The sequence below is a fragment of the Mytilus edulis genome, chromosome 12, assembly GCF_963676685.1.
Source record: "Mytilus edulis chromosome 12, xbMytEdul2.2, whole genome shotgun sequence".
In the NCBI taxonomy this organism is placed as follows: Eukaryota; Metazoa; Mollusca; class Bivalvia; order Mytilida; family Mytilidae; genus Mytilus; species Mytilus edulis.
The window spans coordinates 33,109,860-33,134,461 of NC_092355.1; the positions used below are offsets into that span (position 1 = coordinate 33,109,860).

The following is a 24,602-nucleotide window of genomic DNA, read 5'->3' on the forward strand; positions in this document are numbered from 1 at the left end:
TATGCCCGTCTAATAAGTTCGGAATAATTGTTCGTTGTCCAAACATTTCCTATGATTGTTATTTAAGTCTTGAGATTTCCTTTATATACATTTAGATCATTGATCATAAGAGTAAAGCGACAAAAACTTTTTACCATTCTGTCAGAAAACGGCACTTTCCATTCCTCAACAAATTTTGTTTACTCCCAAATTTTGAAGTTCTTTTGTGGCCTTCCCAATCAGTACAATGTAAGTCATATCCGTCAAAAACGCCTATGGAATTGGATCCTTTCAAATACATTTTTTTGCGCTTATTAGATATAATGTATCCTTCATTTGGAATAGTGTCCTACTCCGCCATCATTCCTTTTATGTAGTGACGTCATATATTTAATAACGTTTTGTTATGTTTCACGTCGATGAAAGGACATAGATTTGAGACAAATTTAGTCGTAGATTTAAGTAAACGAAGAGTATATATGTGAGACAATACAGGACATAGATTTGAGCAAATAAAGGACATAGATTTGGGAAAGAACATACATTTGAGGCCGGACATAGATTTGAGGCTTACATATACAACTGACTTAATTGTAAATTAGGGTCACAATACATCACAATAACCACTATATTATTGTAAGTCTATTGTTATACGACATAAATCATATAAAACATAATCATGAAGTTCGGGTCAATGTAAACTAAGTTGGTGTAATTTTCAATCAATGAATACATGCATATAATCTTTTGTCAAAGCAAATACAAAGTAATTTATAGACAAAGATCTTATAATAATGGAAATGTATACGACTATCATACAATGAGAAGTTATGCTAGATTTGAAACCAAGTTTGATCCATCATTTTAAACATTATAAAATGCCTGTACCAAGTCGTGAATATGACAGTTGTTATCCATTCGTTTGATGTGTTTGAGCTTTTGAATTTGCAGCTTGCTAAGGGAATTTCTGTTTAAAATTATCTTTGAAGTTCGTTTCTTTGTCATTTTACTTTTATGAGGTCATAGAATTTGCCTCTTACCGATTATTTTATGTCACACCGTGTCATTTCGTGTTGCATACATTTAAATTCGAAAGAAAAAAGTCATACGGATTAGAATAGTTATCAAAATATTTGTATATAAATTACATTGTATTTGCTTAGAAAAAAATTTAAAAAAGTTTTTCGAGAAACATGTTTAATATTGTTCTTTTATTAAGGACTCACTCGTCGATGTGAGGCGTCAAATGGAAGATGCGGAAAGAACACACATTTAAGTTGTTCTAACATGTTTGGCCCAGGATGGACAGAGAAAGGCAAATGCTGTGGTAAAAGATCGTGTTGTGTTTGTAAGTATGCATTATAATTACTATCTTCCAGTTGAAATGGTTTGATTGGAAAATATCTACTTAACATACTATCTAGAATGTGCCTGTCCCAAGTTCGGAGCCTGTAATTCATTGATTTTCTGTCTTTTTTTTTTTTTTTTTTTTGGTTTTCATCAAATTTATTTTGCATTTATCCAAGTTGTGAAATTAAAATTATACCTTCGTAAGTTCGATAGAGGTTTCCCAATTTGCTACGTATCAGGTACGGTTGGTACGTAACACAACCGTTTGTGCTGTTTTGGATATATTATTTAATGCATGAGATTATTGTTTTCATCATGGTAAAATTAAAGAAAGAAATCGAATTGCATTTCAGCGATAAAAAGCTTTTTTTATATATATAATTACGATTTCAATGCTTCTAGAACAATTTATTCGTGATTTTAAACGAGAATATTTATTATGAGCACAAAAGAATGAATCAAACAGTCCTTACTTGAACTGAGTTGCCTCCACCTTTAGATTCTAAATATAGATTTGCGTTTCTGTTTGTTTGGCTTTTACTTTGTTTTGTGTATATCTAGAAACAAAACTTAGAATAGAGAATGTTTTCTAATACTTAAATAGAATTTGGAATATTTAGAAATTATTTATTAATAATTTAAACTGGTGTCGTTATAAATTGTATGCGTTAAAATGGCAAAATTGTGTTGAAAGTTACATAGACATTTTTCCTTTAACGCAACACACGTGGTAAAAATACCAATCTATCTTTTTCTTCATATTTTGTCTCTGACCTTTTCGGGGCGGATGTAATCATTAGAAAAAAAAGTTGTTGATTATATTACTTTAAGAATGAATATGAATTTTATGACACTAACGAAAACCATTTCTTGAGTCGAAATATCTATCATTACAATATGATCGATTTCATCCTTTTCGTTTATCATTATATCGCTATATATTGTTTTTACATCAATATTGGTAAATGTGTGTACATCAAGAGCTTGCAAGTAGTTTATACAGTAGTTATAATCTGCGAGGGATAATGTTAACCAATATCCATCCATAAATCATTTGATCGTACAGCAATGCTAGACAGACTTCTTTCATCCCAGCATATTTTTTCACTGATTACGACAATAATTTGACGCTATTTTTGCACTAATGCTATATGCCTCTTTTAACTCTTTGCATTGTTCTACGGGAAATACTATGTTGCGTCTTTTGCACCTGTTACAACTGATTTCTGTACACAAAATTATGGATCATTTTCATCGGTTGGTAAATGTTTCTAGGTAATTTGTTCAGGTTTATTTGTTTCATGAATACGATCTTACGAAACATACTTCAACTATAGGCTTTCTTCTTTTTCACGGCTTACTCCGAAAAAGATATATGAACTGTTTCTAAAATTTATATAGCAAAGTCATTTAAGAAGTTTGTTTTTAAACTTCTTGTCCGAGGATACAGGTAAATTTTCCAAAAAAGGAAGGATGTCAAGTTACTACGATATCAGTTATAGCTCGGGGGTTATATGCATACTTGCTTAAAGACAAATTATATCTTTGCTATCAGGTTATAGAAGTTGAAAGTACCTATAGGCTCTAAATTCCACAATATCTTTCATGACTAAAATTTTTGTCAATATTTTTTCTTTTTCTCTTGCATTTTTTTGCCGCACACCACGAAAGTATAAACACTGTAATTAAATGGCAATAACTTAAGGGTTATAACCATTACTTTCATAAAAGATAAAAATTGTAAGATAAGCAAACTTCACAACAAATGGAAGATTTAAACATCCTTGACTGGCTAAGCAGCCCTTGTACGGACGGGCAAACTTCACATATAATTGGCTTTACATTTATTTTATCATTATGTTTTTTTTTTATTGAGGTCAATTCATTTTGCAAAATAAATTTAATTTGTTCATGTTTTCTAAAAACCTACCATTCAATACAAAACTAAATCATTTTATATTGATATAAAGTTATTACGAACACAATTTATATAGGTTTAATTTTGTTTTGTAGTTAACATGTTGTAGCTTATTTTTGTCTATGAATTTTTATAGTAGTTACTACTTTGATCACTAAACCACTAAGACCCCTATGTACTAAAGGAGTTAGAGGTGAACAGTTAAGTAATACATGTACATTCGAGGTTGGTGATGGATAGTTAATTCTAATGCATCAACGTTTGTGACGTGTATTTTGATAACTTATTCACTCCATCCGTTTTGTGAGCAAGTAAGTACTGTTTTTCCTAGAAGACGATACCCATTTTTAGTTCGCAGGAAAAAGTTGCAGTAGAACCAACTCATATACCATTTAGAATGACTTTCCCGTTATCAATCTGTAAATCCTCACATTGAACTGCAATATATATCTGAAAGTCATATCTTAATTATTATTAAAACAAATAAATAGACAAACATTATTTCCATGATCTCTTCCCTATTAGAGGTATCACAATTTGCTACCGTACAAACCGTAGTACGAACTGGGATCCGTCATTTAACCTTTTGGAATAATTGATGTATAGACTTAATATCAACGTATGTTTTATGAATCATATACAGAACTATTTTGAGAATTTTTGACTGTAATTTGGTACTAATTTCTTGTGGTTACTTCTTGTATTCATAATAAACAATATTGTGTGCACTCGATTATGCTTTCAAGCAACCGTTGCAGTAACCGTTGGTACGAAATGTAGGTTGTGAGTTCTGACCCCGTTCGTCCGGGTACACTCGACGTACATCTTAATTGACTAGGATAGTTAGTTTTCTTATCAAAGGTCGGTGGTTGTCTCAGGGCAATCTGGCTTCATCTGCCAAAACAAACTATCTGCAACGAACAAAAGACCTTAAAGCGGTTCTAAGAGGTGGCGTTGAAACATCGAAAATCCAAGAAAAAAAAATCTTAAGTTCCTATTACATTTTTATAACTAACTAGTCATCTCAAACCTGATTCGTAAATTTACTGTTTATCTCCAACTTCTTAAGTATTAGCACCTGTATCGTTCTTTCACTGTTCATCTGCAACTTTTTAAGTATCTGGATTTTTTTTTGACTTTGCTGCTCAACTTCAACTTCTGAAGTACCTGTTTCGTTACTGTTCATCTTCGACTATGTGTTTATGCATGGCAACTAATAACTTAAAGGAATGTCAGGAATATAAGACATTTAACCAAAGAAACATGAGTTGACGAAAAACGTATGAGACACAAAGCTTTTACTTATTATTTCGCAGTCGCCCTTTTTTTATACAAAATTCATCAATTTTGTTTCACTTAAAACAACCAACTTTACGACAACAGACAAAATATCTGCATCCCAATATTTTATTTTTATATCTATGTAGCAACATTACTGTAACGCCTTTACATGGAGTACGTATCGTCTTGCACTTGGAAGAGAATTACTGCATACATGAATACTAGCTTTTTTTCACATGGAGAATGTATCCCTTTATACGTTTAACAATAACAGAGAAGACGGCATGAACGTTTTCTTTCTTTTTCATAATAAATATATAATTTGACTATAAGATATATATTGCAGTATGTGAGGATATACAGATTAAGAACGGGAAAGCTGTGATACAGGGAAAAGGAGCTGGTTCTAGTGTAACTTTTTCTTGCGATAATGGGTATAAGCTCCTAGGAAGCAAATCACTTGCTTGCGAACATAATGGATTGAGTGGATACATTCCAATATGCTTTGGTACGGACTTTTATTAACATATTGACATCGCCCACGGTTTTGTATTACTACGTGTGTTGCTGTCCAGATCGCCTTTATCGCATGTGTTAGATGTTTCAAAACTGATAACTATATAAATGCATATCTCAAAGTATGCATAATCAAAGAGGGACGAAAAATACCAAAGGGACAGTCAAACTCATCAATCGAAAATAAACTGACAACGCCATGGCTAAAATGAGAAAGACAAACAGACAAGCATTAGTACACATGACACAACATAGAAAACTTAAGAATAAACAACATGAACCCCACACGTACAAACGTAGAAATATAATATGCATTAGAATATATTTTTTTAATTTGGTTACTAGAATGATCCATTATACAACTGATTTAACGTGTGTGGACAAGAAACACCTTAAATAATTTAAAACGCCAGATGCGCGTTTTGTCTACACAAGACTCATCAGTGACTCTCAGATCTAAATATTTATGAAGTCAAACAAGTACGAAGTTGAGAAAAATTGAAGAACCATAATTCCAAACAGTTTTGCCAAACACGGCTTTGGGAATTTATTACTGAGATCAGAAAATCCTTAGTTTTTCAAAAAAGATAATGTTTTGTCGACAAGAAAGTAATTAAAAATCCTTAGTTTTTCGAAAAATTCAAAGTTTTGTTTAACAGGAAATTTATCAAAATGACCATCACATTGATATGCATTTCAACACCGAAGTGCTAACTACTGGGCTGGTTGTACCTTCGAGGACGAAACGTCCTGTTACAAACAAAAGAAAAAAAATCTATTTGCTTTATTTAAATACTACATTAAAATGAAGGCTATTTTTCTGTTTTTATTTAACTGCACGTAAAGACAACACTCGTTGCTTTTTATTTAGTTTTCTATTTTGTGTCATTTGTATTATTCAATTTGTTTGTCTGTTTGTCTTTTTTTTTAGCCAGGTGTTGTCAGTTTATTTTTGATCCATTTGTCTGACTGTCCCTCTCGCATATTTCGTCCCTCTTTTAAGACAAACGCGCTGCCTCTGCATTTCGGTTCTATACGTAGCAAACCGCACATATAAACCATGCTGTATAATGCAGCTGCACTAAATGGGAAGAAAGTAAGACGTAATAATATAATGCGTAAAAAAGACGAAAAATTACCGTTACCAAACATATCGACAACACCGTACGCGACGGCATTATATCAAATGTATTGTGAAGCTATGAACCTTCACATATTAAACTATATTGTGCTATCACCTAACTATCTTTGAAAGTACCTAGTTCACTAACGCAAACAAAAGCTGTTGTATTAAATTTATTAGTTATTGGCATGTCAAACATGTTCTAAACTATAATGATATCTTCATTGAACAAATCATCATCAGCATGCGAGTCTGTAAAATATTTGACACTGCTTAAATATTTGAGGTTTTTATATCTTTTTACATTTCATGGCGTCATATACAAAAACATGTTGCCAAATAATGGTTTTCATTGCTCATATTTTGTTAAAACTAGTAAATTAGACCGAATTCAATATGCTCAAGCCAAAATAAGATTAATGATCTTTGCCATTTTGATTTTTTAGCATGTCCAGAGACTGTCGTTAACTTTGGTGGATCAACATACAAATTCAACTGTGGAAAATTTACCTGGGAAAGAGCAAAGGTATTATTTGTTTTTATGCTACATAACTGCAATGGTTGTTATTGGGCATTATACTAATATATTGTTAGAGATTGTGTGTCCTTTTAATAACAGTCAGACTAAATTTCCAGGTAGGGTTTATACCTTTTCCTCGTAATTTTTTTCTTGTGAACTAAGTCAGAAATCTGATGTTCAGTTGTTGTCTATTCATATAGTTCATACGTGTTTCTGATTTCTCTTTTTTATATAGATTAGAGCGTTATTTTAGCCGTTTTAAACTAGTATATTTTGTGGCTCTTTATAGATTGCTGTTATATGTGATTAAAGGCACGGTTATGAAGGGCATACCTTGAACTATAATGGTTTACTTTTATGAATTGTTACTTTGATGGAGAGATGTCTTATTGGCACTCATATCACATCTTCCTATATCTGTTTGTGCTTCTTTGTAATGTGTGATTTTATAGGTTTTATAGTGACTAAGGTGTTAATACAATGGTAACTGCTCTGCCCCTAATTTTGAAATTTTGACAATGTAATGGAATTAGATGCAACTGTCATACAAGTGTTATATTTGGCTAGCTATAATACTAGGTCAAATCCGCCATTTTCTAAATAAGAAAATGCAAGTACCAAGTCAGAAATTTGACAGTTGTTCTCCATTTGATTGATATGTTCAACCCATCACGTTTTCCTTAAAATGACCCTTACTAAGTCAGGAAAATGGAAACTGTTTTCATATTTTCGTTTCTCTGTGTGTTGTACTGTCGTTTTTTATATGTTGAACTTAAATGTTTCTCGGCGAGCCTCCAGTTTTAAATATTTAAGATTTAATCATCAAAAGAAGATAAATATCGTATCACACTTTATTTAATGGTGTAATCTGTTTCTTTGATGATTTTCCAACTATAGGCAAGCAAACGTATTCCTTTTCCGAAATGATCTGCAAAAAAAAATGTGTTCTTTCTATGTGACGTCATCAGGCATGGTCGCCTTTTTGTATGCCGTCGCAATAAAAATAATTCATAGGAAAAAGGAAAATTCGACATTGTTTTTGGATTTTAACAATGAAAACTGAGATCAAACGAACCACATATTGGTTATTTGTTTATACATTGGGTTTAGAAAGGGATAAATTGAAGAAGAACTACATAAATATATGTAAACAACTGTAAAGAACTGTGTGCTGAGCTGAAAATTGTCTATTGTAGGCTTATTGTGAAAGTCAAAACGGAAGTCTGACAACAATTGAAACTAAGGAGGAAAATGATTTTTTAAAATATGTAGCTACATTGATACAAACGACAGGACAAGCTGCTCCTGGTAAGTATTTTAGAGCGGTACGAGATCAAAAGTTCCGTTTTATATAATCACTTTTCATTGGTTGCTTTTTTTCAGAATTTAAAATATTTTTAAGGTTAAGAACACAAGTGTTAATTATATATTGGTGTGTTATTGCATTAAGCATAAATAATGTTACATGCGCTTTATAACGGGTTTACCCGCAAAAGCAGGTTCAACCCAGCATTTAATGGCAGTTATAATCTAAGAATTCGTGTCTGTGTGTGTTGCATTGATATTTTGATTATTTTGTTGAACTTCAGTGTTACTAAACTATAACTAAAGGTAAAATATTTGTATTCACTGAGAAAGATCGATGATACCAGTATGCACAATTCATTCGAAAACACACAACCTAAACGAACTAATACATGAAACTCACGTGAAATCAGTTCATGCTAGTATCATGATGTTAATCTAATGTTAAATTATGAAAATCTCACGTGAAAATTACATGAATCATTTTGGTTTAAAACTCATGTCAAACGTTTGATAAAGCTATTGACACAGCATCAAGAGTTTTAAATCAATAAAAGACCTGAAAAATTCCTATTATTCGTGTTTAAATGTTACATAAGATTCACATGAATATCAATAACATGTATAATATTTGCTGTTTCTAGTCCAGCGGATATCAGAGTAATTGATCACTTTATGGTAAAAACAGGAAACTTGGCATAGATAAAGTTAAAGGGATACAGACAAAATTCAGATACGGAGCCACGAAAAAAAATCAAATATGGCTGCCAATTTAAAAAATGACCGACAAAAGTATAACAATATTCACTTGACGGAAGTCTTCCATATTTAATGAGTCCAAAAGATGTCACAAACTTAAGGAAATACAATTAAGATATGTCAATTATTATTTTTTTAAACTTTATCATACAGAAATCATTAAAATGGCGTCAAAATTCAAAATGGTGCGTCAAAATGTCTGAATTTGGCAATATTAGTATATATACACCATCATTGTGTAATACAAATTGATCAAATCTGTAAAACTGATCATTTGATATCGACAAAGTCCTACAATGTATTATTATTACCTTGGTACATAGATTATATTTTCAAAATGGCGGCTATATTCAAAATGATGCCGTTTAACACATCAACATTTGATGTTTGTTAAAGTATAGTATGGAATTATCTAAAAAGTAATGAATCATTTATTTCAATACAATCACGTAATAAAAAACATATCATTATTTAATTTAACATGTGACATTAACTATGAAATTAAAATGGCCGATTTAACTCAAAACGGCGTCTTTGGTCAGTTCTTATTTTTGACAGTTACAGGAAATGACCTTAGAAAAAGTAAACAATTTTCCTGTTTACAACACAGTTGCCGCCAAGGAATTCACTGTAGGTTTCTGCATTCGTTTTTGGTTAAATGAAGCATATCACGCAAATGAATTTGCAGCAATCGTGAACAGTTATAGTGTGTTTTAAAGAAAAGCGCCAAGGGATTATCTTTGACAGAGCTTTAATATAATATATTATATTATAAAAATTACAGCTGTGTCTGGTGATGTAATCTATGCATTTAATAAATCAGTAGTTAATTCACTATCTTCAAGCTAACTATCTATCGAGAGCGTCGAAAGCAGCCATTATTGTGTGTAGGCCACCGCACATTATGTTTTCCTTACTATACATATGAGGCCAGTTATATTACATTAGTGTGGCTACTTTGAAAAGGGGTTGGTCAAATGCAGCAGCTGGAGTTTGGTCTGGATTTAGCTTGCTTACAGCGCTAAGAATAATTTTCAGTGAATGTCGTATTATTGCAACATATTCGTTAATATGTGGTACATAAATATGGCCGCTAGTTCTCTGGATTCAATTAGTTAATATTGAAATTTCTGACTATGCGGTATTGGCTTATTGTTGAATGCCGTACGGTAACCTATAATTGTTTATTTATGTGTCATTTTGTCTTTTTATCTAACAGTGCGTGTCGTGAATTATATGCCTTACAAATTCTATAATATGCATTATTTCTCTTGTCATATCAGAAGTATTTATTAAGTTACCTACCTAGTCCTTATAATACCTGGAGGCACATAGATCAAGGATAAGATCTTTCCACGCATCTCTGAACTGTGCTTACTTTTTTCTATTTCACCCCAGCTGATTCCATATTCTTCTTTAATTTCAGCTTCAACCGTTCATCTCCAAGTTTTTAAGGGCGTCCTTTCTTTCTTTTTTCCCCAGGTGTCCATCACAGGGCGCCTCTGGTCACTGGTGTTCTAAGAACATGGCCAAGCCATCTCCATACAGTCTCAGTCTTGTTGGATCCTGCTGTTTCATGGAAATCTTTGTTGGTGATCTTACGCTGCCTTAATGTCCTTGATATCTTTCTAAGTCAACCGTTGTGAAAACGGGAGAGCTTATTGGTGTCTGTTACTGTCATTCTCCAGCATTTTGCCCTATATATAGTAGCACTGCTAGTACACAACTGTTATATAGTTTATGTTTGGTGTTCTTACTGATTTTGCTGGACTTCAAGATGTGTCTTAGTTTTAAAAGTGCTGTTTTTGCTTTTTCTATTCTGGCTGTGATTTCTTTGTCTGCCCCTCCTTCAGATGTTACTATGCTTCCGAATTAGGTGAATGATGAAGTGCAATCTAAGAGTGTCCCACTTAAATCTATTACAGGAGGTTCCGAGGTGTTACGATGCATGACTTATTATTTCTTGATGTTGATATTCAATCCAATCATACTTGCATTCTTTTGTAACTTAGTGGTTTTGTCTTATATGTGTGTGTCTAGATGTTACAATAAGGCTAGCTCATCTCTATAGTCCAGATATGCTAGGTAGTTAAAAAGAGTCCACCGGTGTTGTTACTGCTAAGGGTAGAATTCATTACCCAATCGACAACTGTTATCAATAGAAGGGAAGACATAACACAGCCTTGTCTAACTTCGGATTTTACTAGAAAACCAATGTCTGATGAGGTTCCCACAGTACATCTGAATTCTGTATAGAACATTTTGATAAGTTGTACTATCTTGCTGATAATCCATAGCATCTTTAGCTTTCTTTGTGAATGATGTTAAAGTCTATAAAGTTAATTATCAGTTGTATCTGACTTTCTGAGCTCAGTTCGATGATGTTTCGTAACTCAAATATGTGGTGGCAACAACTGTTTTCTTTTCTAAAGCCTGCCTGTTCTTTTCTGAGTTTGTTGTCAATATTTTTTTTGATTCTGTCTATTAGTATGTTGGTGAACATTTTACTTTGGATTGGTAGTAAGGTGATTTCTCTCCAGTTATTGCAGTTTGTGAGATTGCTTTTTTTAACCAGGCTAATGATGTTACCTTCTTACCAGTTTTTAGGTATGTTGATACTTTACCAAATCTTTTTGAATGGTGTGCGAAGAATGTTTTCTGTAAAGGCTGGATCTGATTTAAATAGTTCTGCTGATAGCTTATGATAGGAATAACCGTTTCACAAATGATATCGGATATTTTCCTTACGTCGTAACTACAATCAACTTCCCTTTCATGAAGGTGACGTACCAAATTTGACTATTTACCGTTTTTGTTATCACCTAAGCAACACGACAGGTGCCACAACTTTTTGGGATTTTTGGTTCTTAATGCTCCTCAACTCTGTACTTGTTTGGCTTTTATAACTATTTTGATCTGAGCGTCACTGATGAGTCTTTATGAGGTAGACGAAACGCGCGTCTGGCGTATTAAATTATAATCCTGGTACCTTTGATAACCTTTTATACGCAACGAGTGATTAAGAAGCTGATTTGTTGAGGATCATTTTAACTCCCCGATTTAGTTTTTTGTCCATGGATTTATGAGTTTTGAACAGCGGTATACTACTGTTGCCTTTATTTAACTCCTGCCTGGTGTTTGTCGTCTTTCTACCAGAGTTTATGATTGTATCACCTGTATTTGTCAAGTTGTTTCCTAACCCCGTCCAACTACATTTACTTATACTTAGAATTTGTAGATTGTTTTCCTCCATTTCTCTTAACACTTGGGCTTTTTTTACCGTCTCATACATCGTACGGACAATCGAACGGCCCAATTTAAGTTTGGTTCTCGCATTCAGGATACTTTGCATATGAATAGCGTTCTGTTGGCTTACACTGGTCCCATTCATATGCGCAGAATTTTGCTGGTATTCTGATGTTAGGAGACGAGGTATTTTTTTGTAATCCATGTTTCCGTAAGCAGTTGTTGTTTTATGAGTACGGGAGAATACTCCCTAGCTCAACCTCCAACCTGATGGACCAGGGTTATTTGTTAATGGTTTTTCTTCAAGTAGATAATTGCCCTCCTTGGCTTACGAGTCTGATCTGTCCGTTGATTTCTCTTAGAGAAATTGATGTAACATGGCTTAGACCCTCTCCTGGCCGATAATTTCACCCATAGTTGGGGCAAGGTTAATGAGTGATAGGGCAAGTCCACATACAATTGATCCTGCACATTGCATTTCTGGGGCCCTTGCTGCTGCTCCGAGATCCCCAACAGGTTCGTATAATTTATGCAATCAGCTACCGTGGGGAGGCTACTGCTGAAGTCTTGATAATGCAGAGGCTATGCACTGACAGGAAAGACTTACTCACTCGGCTTTCTTTTCGCAAAAAGCTTTTGCTAGCCAGCGGCATAAGCCATCCATAGGACAGTCCCATTCACTAGACGCATAACATTACCCTGTGATGCACTACCATCACCACCATATGATGAATGGATAAGTCGATTTCTATGTATACAAAGTGTGTCCATTGCAATGTTGCTGTCAGAATCGTATCAATTTGTAGATTGTGATACACCGATATTATTACTAATAATGTAGCATGTTAGTGTGAGATGTTAAAGTTCTAACCTATAACGAATGTTTAGCTGACATGGAGACTGATGAACAATTTGAGGTTGTCGAGTCAAAAACGTGACTCAATGCTTTGAACTAATTTACGAGTGACTGTCATAATTTATACATCATCTTTTTTCATAAGAATTATCCTGTCCATTTACATAAAGTATGTTTTGTGTGATATTGATGTTCTTGCGATTTGTATTATCACTAAGGCAGTGAATCAATGTCGACTAATGGTTATCATATGTTTAGATCATTGGTGGCTAGGTCTAACAGACATAAAGACTGAAGACACATTTGAGTGGATTTCGGGACAGCCAGTAACATACACTGATTGGTTTCAAGGAACGCCCAGGCAACCAGATAATGTTAACATTCAAGGAGATACATTTGATGTGGACTGTGCTTCATTATATCCGTCTGCATCATTCCAATGGTTTGATGAGACATGCACGTTTCCTGACTGCCAAGCAGTTTGTGAAATTTGGTCAGTTTTTATACATAATCCTATACAAAATATGACATTTCTTACATCCATTTAATCAAAATTATCAAAAGTGTTCTGTCATTTGTATTAAAGCACATACTAAATGTTTAAATACTAACACATATTCCTAAACATAATATTAATATTTCATTTTAAACACTACTTATTTTCCGTTGATTAGTGAGCAAATAATTAATACAAACTATTTACATTGAAACGTTTGTGGAAAGGAATAGACTTTTAACAAAAATTTTGACTTCACTGCCTCTCTGAAATCAGGATACCTTAATAAACGTTGCTGCGAAATCTTATATAGGAAACAACAAACAACGAACGTAAATTCAAAGAAATAGTTGATAAAGATCATGATAAAGCAAACACATGTGTGATAGAAGGTCTACATATGTTGGATTGTCAACACCTTAGAATAAGAACAAATATTGAACTTAAATTTTTCAGACAACAAATTGGTAGCATGATGATGAATTTTTTTTTTGAAATATTGTATCCCGTTCTTATTTTTATCTCAATGCTCAAAATGGCCAGTATCTGTTTGGGCTTTCTCTTTTACTATTACATAAATAAGTGAAAACATAATTGCATGTCAATCAATATTATATTGATTTGATATTTACGTATTCACTCATTACGTAAAGATATATTATTAGATATAAGTTTTTACATCTATAATACTAGAAAAACGAGGTCAAATTTGTCAGCCGTCATTGGGTAAAAACGACAAATCAAAGAATTCAACTTTATACATAGCTAATACAGGACAATGGTGTAGATTAAAAATTATAACACTCTAGACCCTTTTGTTTTCCACATAATTAATATAGGCAATAATTAACAAGATCCGGGTCGAATCCGATACCGATACCAATGATATTTTCACCTGTTACCTATTACTTTATCTGTTCCGCATCTGACAGGCGCACCACTAAACGGTGTATTTAGGATAGTTTGCTATATACACGTGTCATAATCACAGGATGGACACTTCTAAATTCAATCATTGTCAAATTGTTCCCTATTGTAGTAATTTAATTAGTAAGACTTTCTAAGATGACAATACGAATACTGAAAATCTGGGCTTAAAATAGGGTGTATAGGTACAGTTTCAGTTTGTTAGCGAACATGAACAGCGAATCAAAGAATTCAACTTTATCTATAACTAATATATGACAATGTTGTTCCATTCCAGGACCTTTTGTTTTCCGAATAATTGATATTACCAATAAATAATAAGTTCCAGGTCAACGGGTTCAAACAGAAAAGTTTTGAAAGCAGAGAAAACTGTGTATTTTATAATCGGCATGACTTTATCAGATGACAATACCAGTACTAAAATAAGGCTTACGCACAGTTATATACTTTAACTCAGTCACAGACCGCGATATCACGGGTGTGATCTAGTATAAGCTTATGTTTAATCTTTTGTAGATAACAGTAGCAATCATCCATTTCAGAGCAAGGCAGTGTAATGTGACATTCTGATAAGATTCAATAAAATAATTAGCAAAGTTAATGTTGTATATTTGTTTGTCTACTGACCATCAATATATATTAGGGTCTAATATCTTTAAATACTAAATCAATTCAACAAATACTAACTGAATAGTGTTCTATGCCCAATTGAGTGTCGATTTAAACGACACTGATATTTGCAGTATCGGAGACATACTTCCTATCAACGCACCATGCCTTGTTCTATCTGGAGTTATACGATTTCCTGAGGGTTTTTATTGTTGCTTACTTCCGAATCTGTTGATGCCATTTAATTTAAGGTAAAGATCTGCTGTTGCTTTTTTTTCATCGAAACCGATATAAGTGTGACCCTTAAGAGATGATTGAAAAACTTAAAGAAAGAAAAACACGGCTAAAATACAAAACTTGTTACTTTGCTGCCATCAAACCACGTTGTAAAATCTCAACACATTATGTTTAAATCTTATTGGTTCTTTCGTCAACCTATATGCTCATTGAAAAAAACACTCAGATACTACGAAAGGTCTATTGCCACAAAATTCAATAAAACTTAACCGTTTTCACAGTGCAACTAGAAAAACATTTCTGACTAATTTGCAGGGCTGGCAATTCAGTGCTCACTCTTTGCGATGCAACATATATACTAGTATGAAGAAAAAAAAAACGATGGGTTTTAGATTTGTACGTATGTTATAGTCTTGATATCAAAATATCCAAACAAAAGTAAACAAACTATTAGGCTTCAAATTTATGACGAGAAGGTTGATTTAAGATAACAAGCTTCTCCTTTGAACACCATCTCTTTGTTTTTTTCGATCCGCTTTATACATAACATTAAGGAACATGTGATGAATCGATTGCGAATTTTCATTTTGTTGTAAGGCATACAGTCGTGACGAAAAGTTGTTAAACATATTCTTTTTATAACTTATCTATATATTTTGTTTGGACTTTAGACGATGCAACCACACAAAAACGTCACAATTGGGCTTTACACAGGTTGTGCATACTAGGTTTTCAACTGTTTTGGGTTGAATCATTCCTGATGAATGTAAAATGTAAAGTATTTATTTTCTTACATGTAAGTAGTAATAATTGGCTGGTATGTTTGAGTTGAACGATGATGACTTAATCTTTAAAGTTAATTTATAATTATGAACATATGAATAACTCAAGTCAACACAGAAGTGCTTACTACTGGGCTGGTGATACCCTCGAGGAAATAAATCTTCACCAGCACTGGCATCGACCCGGTGGTTGCAAATAAACTCATCATAGATGCAAGGACTAAAATTTTATATTTACGCCAGATGCGCGTTTCTTCGAACAAACGACAACCACTGAATAACAGGCTTCTGACTTCCGGAAATCGTGCTCAATCAAGGTTTTTATGAAACTGAACATAGTTTGAATTCAAACAGCTCAGACAAGAAATGGAATCAACCATATTATACCAAACAAGAAGACTTATATGAACGCCTTAGCACCATTGATGCGGCCATGTTTGGTTTTAATTAGTTCTGTTTTTTTTTAAAGATCCTTCTGTTGACAGAAGGTCGGACGGACTGATGACGGACGCCAAATGATGGCTAAAGCTCAAATAATCTTTCAGGTCATGTGAGGTAAAGTTTGACTAGAAACAAAACGAACTGAAAGAAATATAGAACTTATAAGCATTTCCCGACTACTTGTCATAAGTCCATAAAATCGCTCAAAAATTCGAAATAGATCTGTATTAAATGTTCATGTTGCATTTTGAGATGGTCTGAAAATCCTTAATAAACAGATGCATTTATTTTGTATTTATGATGTTCCATTCATCACACCTTCGCAATGAAAGGAAAGAAGATGTGGTATGATTGCCAGTGAGAACTCTCCACAAGAGACTACAATGACCAACCATAGGCCACCGTACGGCGTTTAATAATGAGCAAACCCGATACAGTAGTCAGCTTTGAAGGGCCAAAAAATACAAATTCAAAACATTTCAAACGAGAAAACTTACAGCCTAATTTATGTTCAAAATAATGAACAAAAGACAAAAATGTAACACAGCAACTAACGACAACAACTGGGACAGGCAAATACAGAATGTGGAGGGGGTTAAACTCGTTTGAAGGCGCCAACCCTCCCCAACCTGGGACAGTGGTGTATCAGGACAACACATGAACAAACTATAAAAATCCACTTTAAAAGCTCAAATCAACAGATGGATACAAATGTAAATTCTTCTAACGAATACAAAGGTTGCATCCGGACGGGTACTAATATACATTCCCCACACACAAAAACACAAAAGTACACTAACGTGTTGCGGTATATTATCTGTTCGAAGGAGGACAACACAGGTCCTTGTTGTCAGCATGAATAGAAGATGTTGGTTAATGGACGTTTAACGTCCAGCGGCAAATTAAATGCCTATTCAGGACGAGAACATGTTGATGTGATATGAATATACCCTGCTTTTTCTAGACCGAAACGCGTATAGCAGAATTATTGAGATGCTATCTCATAAGGTAACAGTCAACAAGGAAGAAATGTCACCCTGCCAAGACAATTTAATTCTAATGTATACTGGTGTTTGCTTCAACTCCTAAATGTCGCGTGTATGGCGGATAAGCAACAATCTGTATAAAATGTTCAAGTCTCTTTTATCAACAATCGAGCCAAAAACATTACGAGACAACCGTGGAAAGGTGGAGGTAATCTAGTAATGAGACAGCAGATCAACAACATAAATAATCAGAAGACATGTATTAATTTGTAATTATTCTGCTCTAGTATGGGCACTGCGATTAGTTAATAAAATTATTTGTATTTGTATTTTTACAGAGTTAAACAGGGGCGTAGCTAGGTATTCAGTAAACTATAGGCAGGGGGTCTGGGATCCGCTTATGCGTCTTAGCTGCAAAATTTTATGTACAAAAATATTAAAATGATTGGTTATTTAATCATGATAATTATAGTAAACATGATGAAAAGTTCGAAGAATTATGAATAATGTACCATAACATCTGATTGGTGAATTAAATAACGTAGTACAATCCGTTATATAAAAAATAATTACTATATGCATTGCCCAGCGTAGATCATCGTATCCCTTTAATTAAGACGTACACCCTGTTTGGTATTATGTTCTAATTCATAACTTCAAGCGAACATCAATTATTTACAAATAAACTCAACACCTTAGTATGGGATCAGCTCGCCTGACAGTGTGCAGCAAAGCTTTAATTTTATTAAAGACAAATGCAATGTAATAATGTTCATCAGTGTTAATTACTGTCTGCATAGGCCGCTGGAGGTAACAAACACAAAAACCAATCTACAAAAATAAAAACAATTTTCATTATGTACGCAAATACATGTTATGAATCAAATAAAGATTCTATTCTTACACACATTATCATTCACATTAATAAAAAATAACACAAATAAAATACATTAAGTCCGGAGGGAGGGTGGGAAACTTTACTGCACTAAAAGCGAACCTCGAGTGACAATATCTTTAATTTACAAAACCGCCAAAAGTATAGCACGGAATATTTGAAATGACCTTATTCAAATATTATGGTCAGTTATAACTCGAAAAATGAAAAACATTTAACCTATTATATACTTTCAAACACGTGTAAATTTATAAACAAATACACGTGGTAATGTTTACATACCGGTGTACATAACTTTAATAAATATATTTATGATCTAATTCATAACTTCAAGCGAACATATAAAATTGTTTACAAAATAAACCCAATACCTTAGTATGGGATCAGCTCGCCTGACAGTGTGCAGCAAAGCTTCGAAAAATAAAGAAAGGGTAAAGAAAATATAAAAGAAAAAATACATAATTAAATTTTAATATGATTTGTTACAGAAAGTCTAACCTTCAAAGACTCTTTAACATATCCGTCTTTGGCTGTGTCACTTTTCCACCGACCATGCTTTTTGAACAATCTGTCCTCTACACCAGCCGCTGCAGCAGCCTATGCCCCTCCTGAACGGAGACTATGCAATCCAAATGTTTTACTATCTAAGCCTATACTCTGTAAACTTGAAAGTAGTATTTCCCGAGCTCTCGTGTACGACAACGGACCTCTACTTCTAAGTTTATAAGAATTATCAGACTTACAAAAATTAACAGATCTAAAAATAAATTCACCAGAATTTGATGTAATACTAGCTAATTTGAGATATCGTTCTAGCATAGAGACAGGACAAGTTACAAGATTAGTTTTAGAAATAACCAAATCCCTCTCTTCTCTGTAAATGTCAGTTTTACTCTTCGCCAAATATAAATTTGCATGTGTAGAATAAATCGTTATATCGATACCTCTCAAATTAGCTAGTTCTGAAAACCTTAAAAGACCTGCATAGCCTAATAAACAGATACAAACAGTTCTTAAGTCTTTCAGATTACTATTAAGATGACCATAAGTAGGAACAATCTTTCGCAAAATGTCTGGTGTAATAGGATCTTTTTTAGTGATAAAATGTCCCAATTTTCTCTGTGCTCCTTCGTTAACAAAGGTTACTAATTCAGAGGTACAAGGATTATTAAATCCAGCCAGTTTATGTGCCCAGCTAATGGCGTATATTACTTCATTTATCTTGCTAGCCGATTTTGCATTCTGTGAAATGTGAATCAAATATAGAGAAACTGTATGATCAGATGAAGGTAATGGAGTAATATTATGTATTTGAGTCCACTTACAGAAAGCATTAAAAGCATACTGGTACTTGTTACGAGTGTTCAGAGAACGTGAGCTCAAGCAGTACTCTGGTAATCTAGCTTTCAATGTAGAAAGTTCATCCGAAATATCTGAATTCTGTTTCCATCTACCAACTCGAAAAAATATCTGAAAAATGTGCAATCGTGAAACAAACATTATAAAATGTCAAAGTATTAAAATTTATATACAAGTGAACCATGCCACTGTAAAAATAACAGGACCTTGTCCAATATTTATTTGACCATGCCAGCTACAATGCTTTATACATTAGTGCCGTGTTGAATACAACCATGCTTTCTACAATGTATATACACACTAGGGCATTATCAACAACTACCGTGCCTGCTACCATACACATTCGCGTACTAGGGCCTCGTTACTTTAACCTCGCCAGCTACAATACACATTCGTGTACTAGGGCCTCGTCACTTTAACCTCGCCAGCTACAATACACATTCCTGTACTAGGGCCTCGCCTCTTTAACCTCACCAGCTACAATACATATTAATGCACTAGGGCCTTGTTATCCTTGTCGCATCTAATTTTACTGCCAATACTGGAGCAATAAAAGGTTCAGTGCCAAAAATGGAATTTCTATTATAACCACTGACAAAAATACCACTTGTATTTTTAAATTCATATATAATCTCTGTAATTCATATTTTTATCAAAAAATGAAAGGCCAATAGGTCGCAGATATCCATTTTGGTACAATTAAAGTACCTCTAGCTTTACAAGCAATAACATGTTTTATAGCTCTCAACACTAAGTAAATAGGTGGTACGATCCAATTGTTTTCACCAGACCAATTCTGAGTAAAACAGTCTACAGCTTCTGTATTAACATTCCAGAATAAAGAGTTAAATCTTTCTAATTTTGTGTTACGAGAACTAGCAAAACGATCGACTGTATAAGGAACATAAAGGTCGTTAATACAAGTATAGAAAACGTTTGAAACACCCCAGTCTTCATAATCAATGATTTTACTGATATAATCAGCTTTCGAATTTTCGCCTCTCGGAATCCATTGCATGTTAATGGAGATTCCCTTTTGTAAACAAATAGAAAAAATGGAAATTGCTATATCTTGCAGTTTTTCTTTCATGCTTCCTGCTTGAACAATTTTGACACAATTTTGATTATCAGTTAGCCATTTTAAGGATTTTCCAGCAAATGCATGTTGATAAGACATCAACGCCAATTATATGACCTTTAATTCCCTCCACGTGGAACTCTCTAACATTTCAGTGGATTTCCACATAGTGTGAAAATTTTTACTTTCCAACTCTACTGTACATGCTCCGGCAGCTATGCTGCTAGCAGCAGAATATACCATAACATGCGACTGACTATATTGATTTAATGTTTTAAAATTTACATTCGCAATGTTATGAAGCCAGAACTTTAATTCTGATATCACAAAACTTTTACGATCTAAAACTAAAAAACTATCCCATGACATTCTACTTTCAATAGACATATAGCAATATCTAGTCATTATTTTAGTAATATTTCCGATCACAGGAGACATACTTATAATTCTACCCGTTACCTGGGCTAAACTTCTGGCAGAAATATATGGAATTTCTCTGAAAACATTATGAATAGATTGTAATAATTCGTCAATTCTCCTTTGAGGAATGCATCAAGTGAAATTAAATGATTCCCAACCACTCCAACTTCAATCTGTACAGGAGTAAAAACTGTTTTTTCTTCGTTCAGAAGAAAATCCGCACTCAAAAGTGATTGTTTCACGAATTCAGCATCTTTGATACATTCATTATTTTCGTTATTCATACCAAATCCATCATCAAGATATAAAACTATTTTTATACCATTTTTTCTCCAATACTTGACCAATGGTCTGAGACACTTTGTAAATATGTAAGGACCCGTTGAAAGACCAAATTCTAAAACAGTGAAGCAATAAAATTTACCTTCCCACGAAAAACCTAGATACGTGTGCTGCTGTGGACATATATCCAAATGAAAATAACCAGATTTCAAATAAAATTTATACAGATAATCCTTTTTCTGAAAGTTTTGCACAGCTATTTTCCAATCTTCAAATTTAATCTTTTCCTTTTTCACCGATAAATTCAAAGTGCTCAAATCTAAAATTAGACGCCTTTTCCCATACTTTTGAGTAACTACACTGAGCGGATTGACAATGTAAGGTTGAAATGGGACCTCAATGACGCAACCTGAAAGAACAAGTTCATTTACAGATTTGCTAACAAATTCATCATTCTTAAGAGCAGATTTGTTATTTTTCATGTACATGCTCGAAGGAGTATCAATAAATGGAATAATATAACAATTTTTCAGTGTGTCTAAAATAAAAGAATTAGCACCAATATGCTCCCAGTACTGAATACTTTTAGCTAACCTTCCCTTTACACCAGAGAAAATACCCGTGTTAGATTTGAAATTTTCAAAAAAAATACTTGTCTAAGCAAAATCTCAATATCATGATTTAAACAATAATTACTATCAAATTCTAAAAATAAATATAAAAACTTATCATTAACTAACTGTTCATTGTTAATTGTTTTGTTGAGTATTGTTGAAGTTGAACTGGTTGCGTTTGACAAGTGGACAGTTCTTCCTCCAGAGCCAAATTGCTTACAGGCATGGCACATATCGTGCTGGGACGGCTCACGCCGCCCACTGCCAGCTCGAAAGAGCGGCGGTTTTTGACGCTGATACTGATTGGAATAATAAGGATTAGGAGCAGTTTCAACGGGAGCCGGTCTAGAAGTTGTCTTGTAGGGATTTTGGCGACGGGATTTGTCTTTAGTCGAACGCATTGCTATGGATTCCGCCTGGCGGATTTTCTTTTCATCTTCAGAGTCTGAAGCGATAACATTTGCTTCATACTCCATGACAGTAGCCCAACCACCGGCTGAAGTATATGCTATACGTATCAGTTTGTTTCTGCCCTTAACCTTATCTATGAGGTCTATGATGATACGTGAAACCTTGGTTTCGGAACGGGGAACAAAGCTATAAACCTTGTTTAACTCGGTAATAGTTTCCTCGTTAAATTTGTATTGTATTTTGTTGCCCTCGTGCTTGAATTTAAGGGAAACCTTTTCTTTTAACTTTTTAAAATTACGTCCTGTTCACGGACCAAATCTGATTTAAGATCTACTAGCTTATTGTCAAAATACACTTTAAAAAGTTCAAAAGTATCAGCTAAATCACGGCGCTCTTCTACTATGTGGTTGCTACTTTGTGATTTACCGTTTGAAATGTGTGAATGCTCAGTCTCACCTTCGGACATTGGACTTCCTTCTCTATTCTCATACATACTCAGGTTAAGCACAAGCTTACAACTTTACTGCACCAAAAGCGAACCTCGAATGACAATATTTTTAATTTACAAAACCGCCAAAAGTATAGCACGGAATATTTCAAATGACCTTATTCAAATATTATGGTCAGTTCTAACTCGACCAATGAAAAACATTTAACCTATCATATACTTGCAAACACGTGTATATTAATAAACAAATACACGTGGTAATGTTTACATACCGGTGTACATAACTTAAATCAATATATTTATCATATCTATTCCGTTCTGATTGATACATACGTTTAACTTAATTAATAGTACATATTGACGATCCTTCATTAAAAAAATAGGCTCGTAAACACTGATACTACTATATAATAGAACTATCCTTTTGGCAAGACATCAACCACCAATCGTTTGAATTTTAAACTTTCACCCTAACAACACAGACACATACTATGTGTTTGTATGGCTTGGGTGAAGGTTGATACAGACATAGTCGATGCCTAACAAATTTCAAGAAATTCGTTTTTCTTTATTTCCTCTACCGTAAAATCCCCACCTGCTCAGGAATTTTGAAACATTACACGCAGATTTGAGAGGAAGCCAGTCGATTGATTGATTTTTTTACATCCAGTGTCAAATATTTCAATCTAATTAAAATACATGTATTGATCTCTGACTACGTTATCCTACATCAGATTGCAAATATTAATGCAACTTCAGGACCGTTGAAATATTTTTCTTTTTACAATAAATACAACTTGCAGCTAGGTCCTGTTATAGGTGTCGTCCAGGACGAAGGTCTGGAAATTTAAAAAATGCCATGCATTAGATAGGAACAGAAATTTTGCCTTTCAGTGGACCAACTACAAACTCTCTAAAATCGGATTTAATATCCCCTTTCTGACCAGACGTGACTGCGTATTTATACATCCTGTACAGCCAAATGGACGACCAACATTGGCAAATCGGGTGAAGACAAAGTGGAAAGCTAGTTGAAAACTAACAACAACTAATTAAAAAACTCATGTGTCTAAGTTGAGGTTCATTCAAGTTTTTGTTGATAGAAGTGAAAAGATCTGAACCAAAGTTAGTTTATATTTTCTATATAAGGTAAACTCGTAAAAACATTCAATTCTATCCAACATTCCATTTACTGAGGACGACAGACTAGTGTACACATGACATTCAATAATTAAAGAGTTTTGACAAATTCACCGGCTTTCTTCTACAGATAACATGTTTATTAATTTTTTTTAACAAAAAGAAATTGTGAAAAATATTACGTGTAGGCACGTTCCTAAAGTGCCGAACGGCAGCTACACCCCTGAATTTAGTAAATCACCGGTTTCAGTACAAGTCTGACTAATGTCTATAAAAAATAATGTCAACTTCTAAATCGTCAATCTTAGCCTATCAAAATTGTGACACAATGCAACAGAAACCGCTATCCTAATTCGTTGATTATCAGCCACTTACAGCAAATTTCCCAAATATGTATTGCATAATGCAATTATTGATATGCTCCAAAATTATTTGTGACGGCACCTGAAGTCGTGGTTAAGCTTGTTTGCTGTTTTAGATCTGAATTATCTTCTTTGTGTGTAAAAATCTCTGTTGATTTTTTTTTCATATTTTACATGTCGGGCCCTTTATAGCCGACTACACGGTATGGGTTTTTGTCATTGTTAAAAACCGTACGGTTGTCTTTAATTTTTTTTTACATCC

The 24,602-nt window shown here is 33.6% G+C and overlaps 2 protein-coding genes across 7 annotated transcripts in view; one reads left to right on the plus strand and one right to left on the minus strand.

The window, feature by feature from the left end:
• LOC139498296 (echinoidin-like) overlaps positions 1–14,877 on the plus strand; it is a 36,833-nt gene extending 21,956 nt beyond the window's left edge. For 5 of the 6 annotated variants that reach the window (XM_071286658.1, XM_071286657.1, XM_071286660.1 and 2 more), the window contains exons 3-8: positions 1,199–1,327; positions 4,875–5,036; positions 6,614–6,693; positions 7,884–7,995; positions 13,112–13,346; positions 14,793–14,877. In XM_071286658.1, the coding sequence (XP_071142759.1) occupies positions 1,199–1,327; positions 4,875–5,036; positions 6,614–6,693; positions 7,884–7,995; positions 13,112–13,346; position 14,793 (719 nt within the window). In that variant the 3' untranslated portion in view covers positions 14,794–14,877. The remainder of the gene's footprint in view (positions 1–1,198; positions 1,328–4,874; positions 5,037–6,613; positions 6,694–7,883; positions 7,996–13,111; positions 13,347–14,792) is intronic. The other variant, XM_071286663.1, reaches the window with a different exon arrangement.
• A 3,167-nt stretch (positions 14,878–18,044) lies between these two features.
• LOC139498297 (integrase/recombinase xerD homolog) lies at positions 18,045–22,938 on the minus strand. The gene has a single exon (XM_071286664.1). The coding sequence runs from the start codon at positions 19,724–19,726 to the stop codon at positions 18,824–18,826; it is 903 nt and encodes a 300-aa protein (XP_071142765.1). The 5' UTR covers positions 19,727–22,938; the 3' UTR covers positions 18,045–18,823.
• Between the last annotated feature and the right edge of the window lie 1,664 nt (positions 22,939–24,602).

What these genes read in the sequence shown, in the direction of transcription:
- LOC139498297 (XM_071286664.1), bottom strand. Translation starts at nt 19,726, where the DNA reads ATGTTTGTTTCACGATTGCACATTTTTCAGATATTTTTTCGAGTTGGT.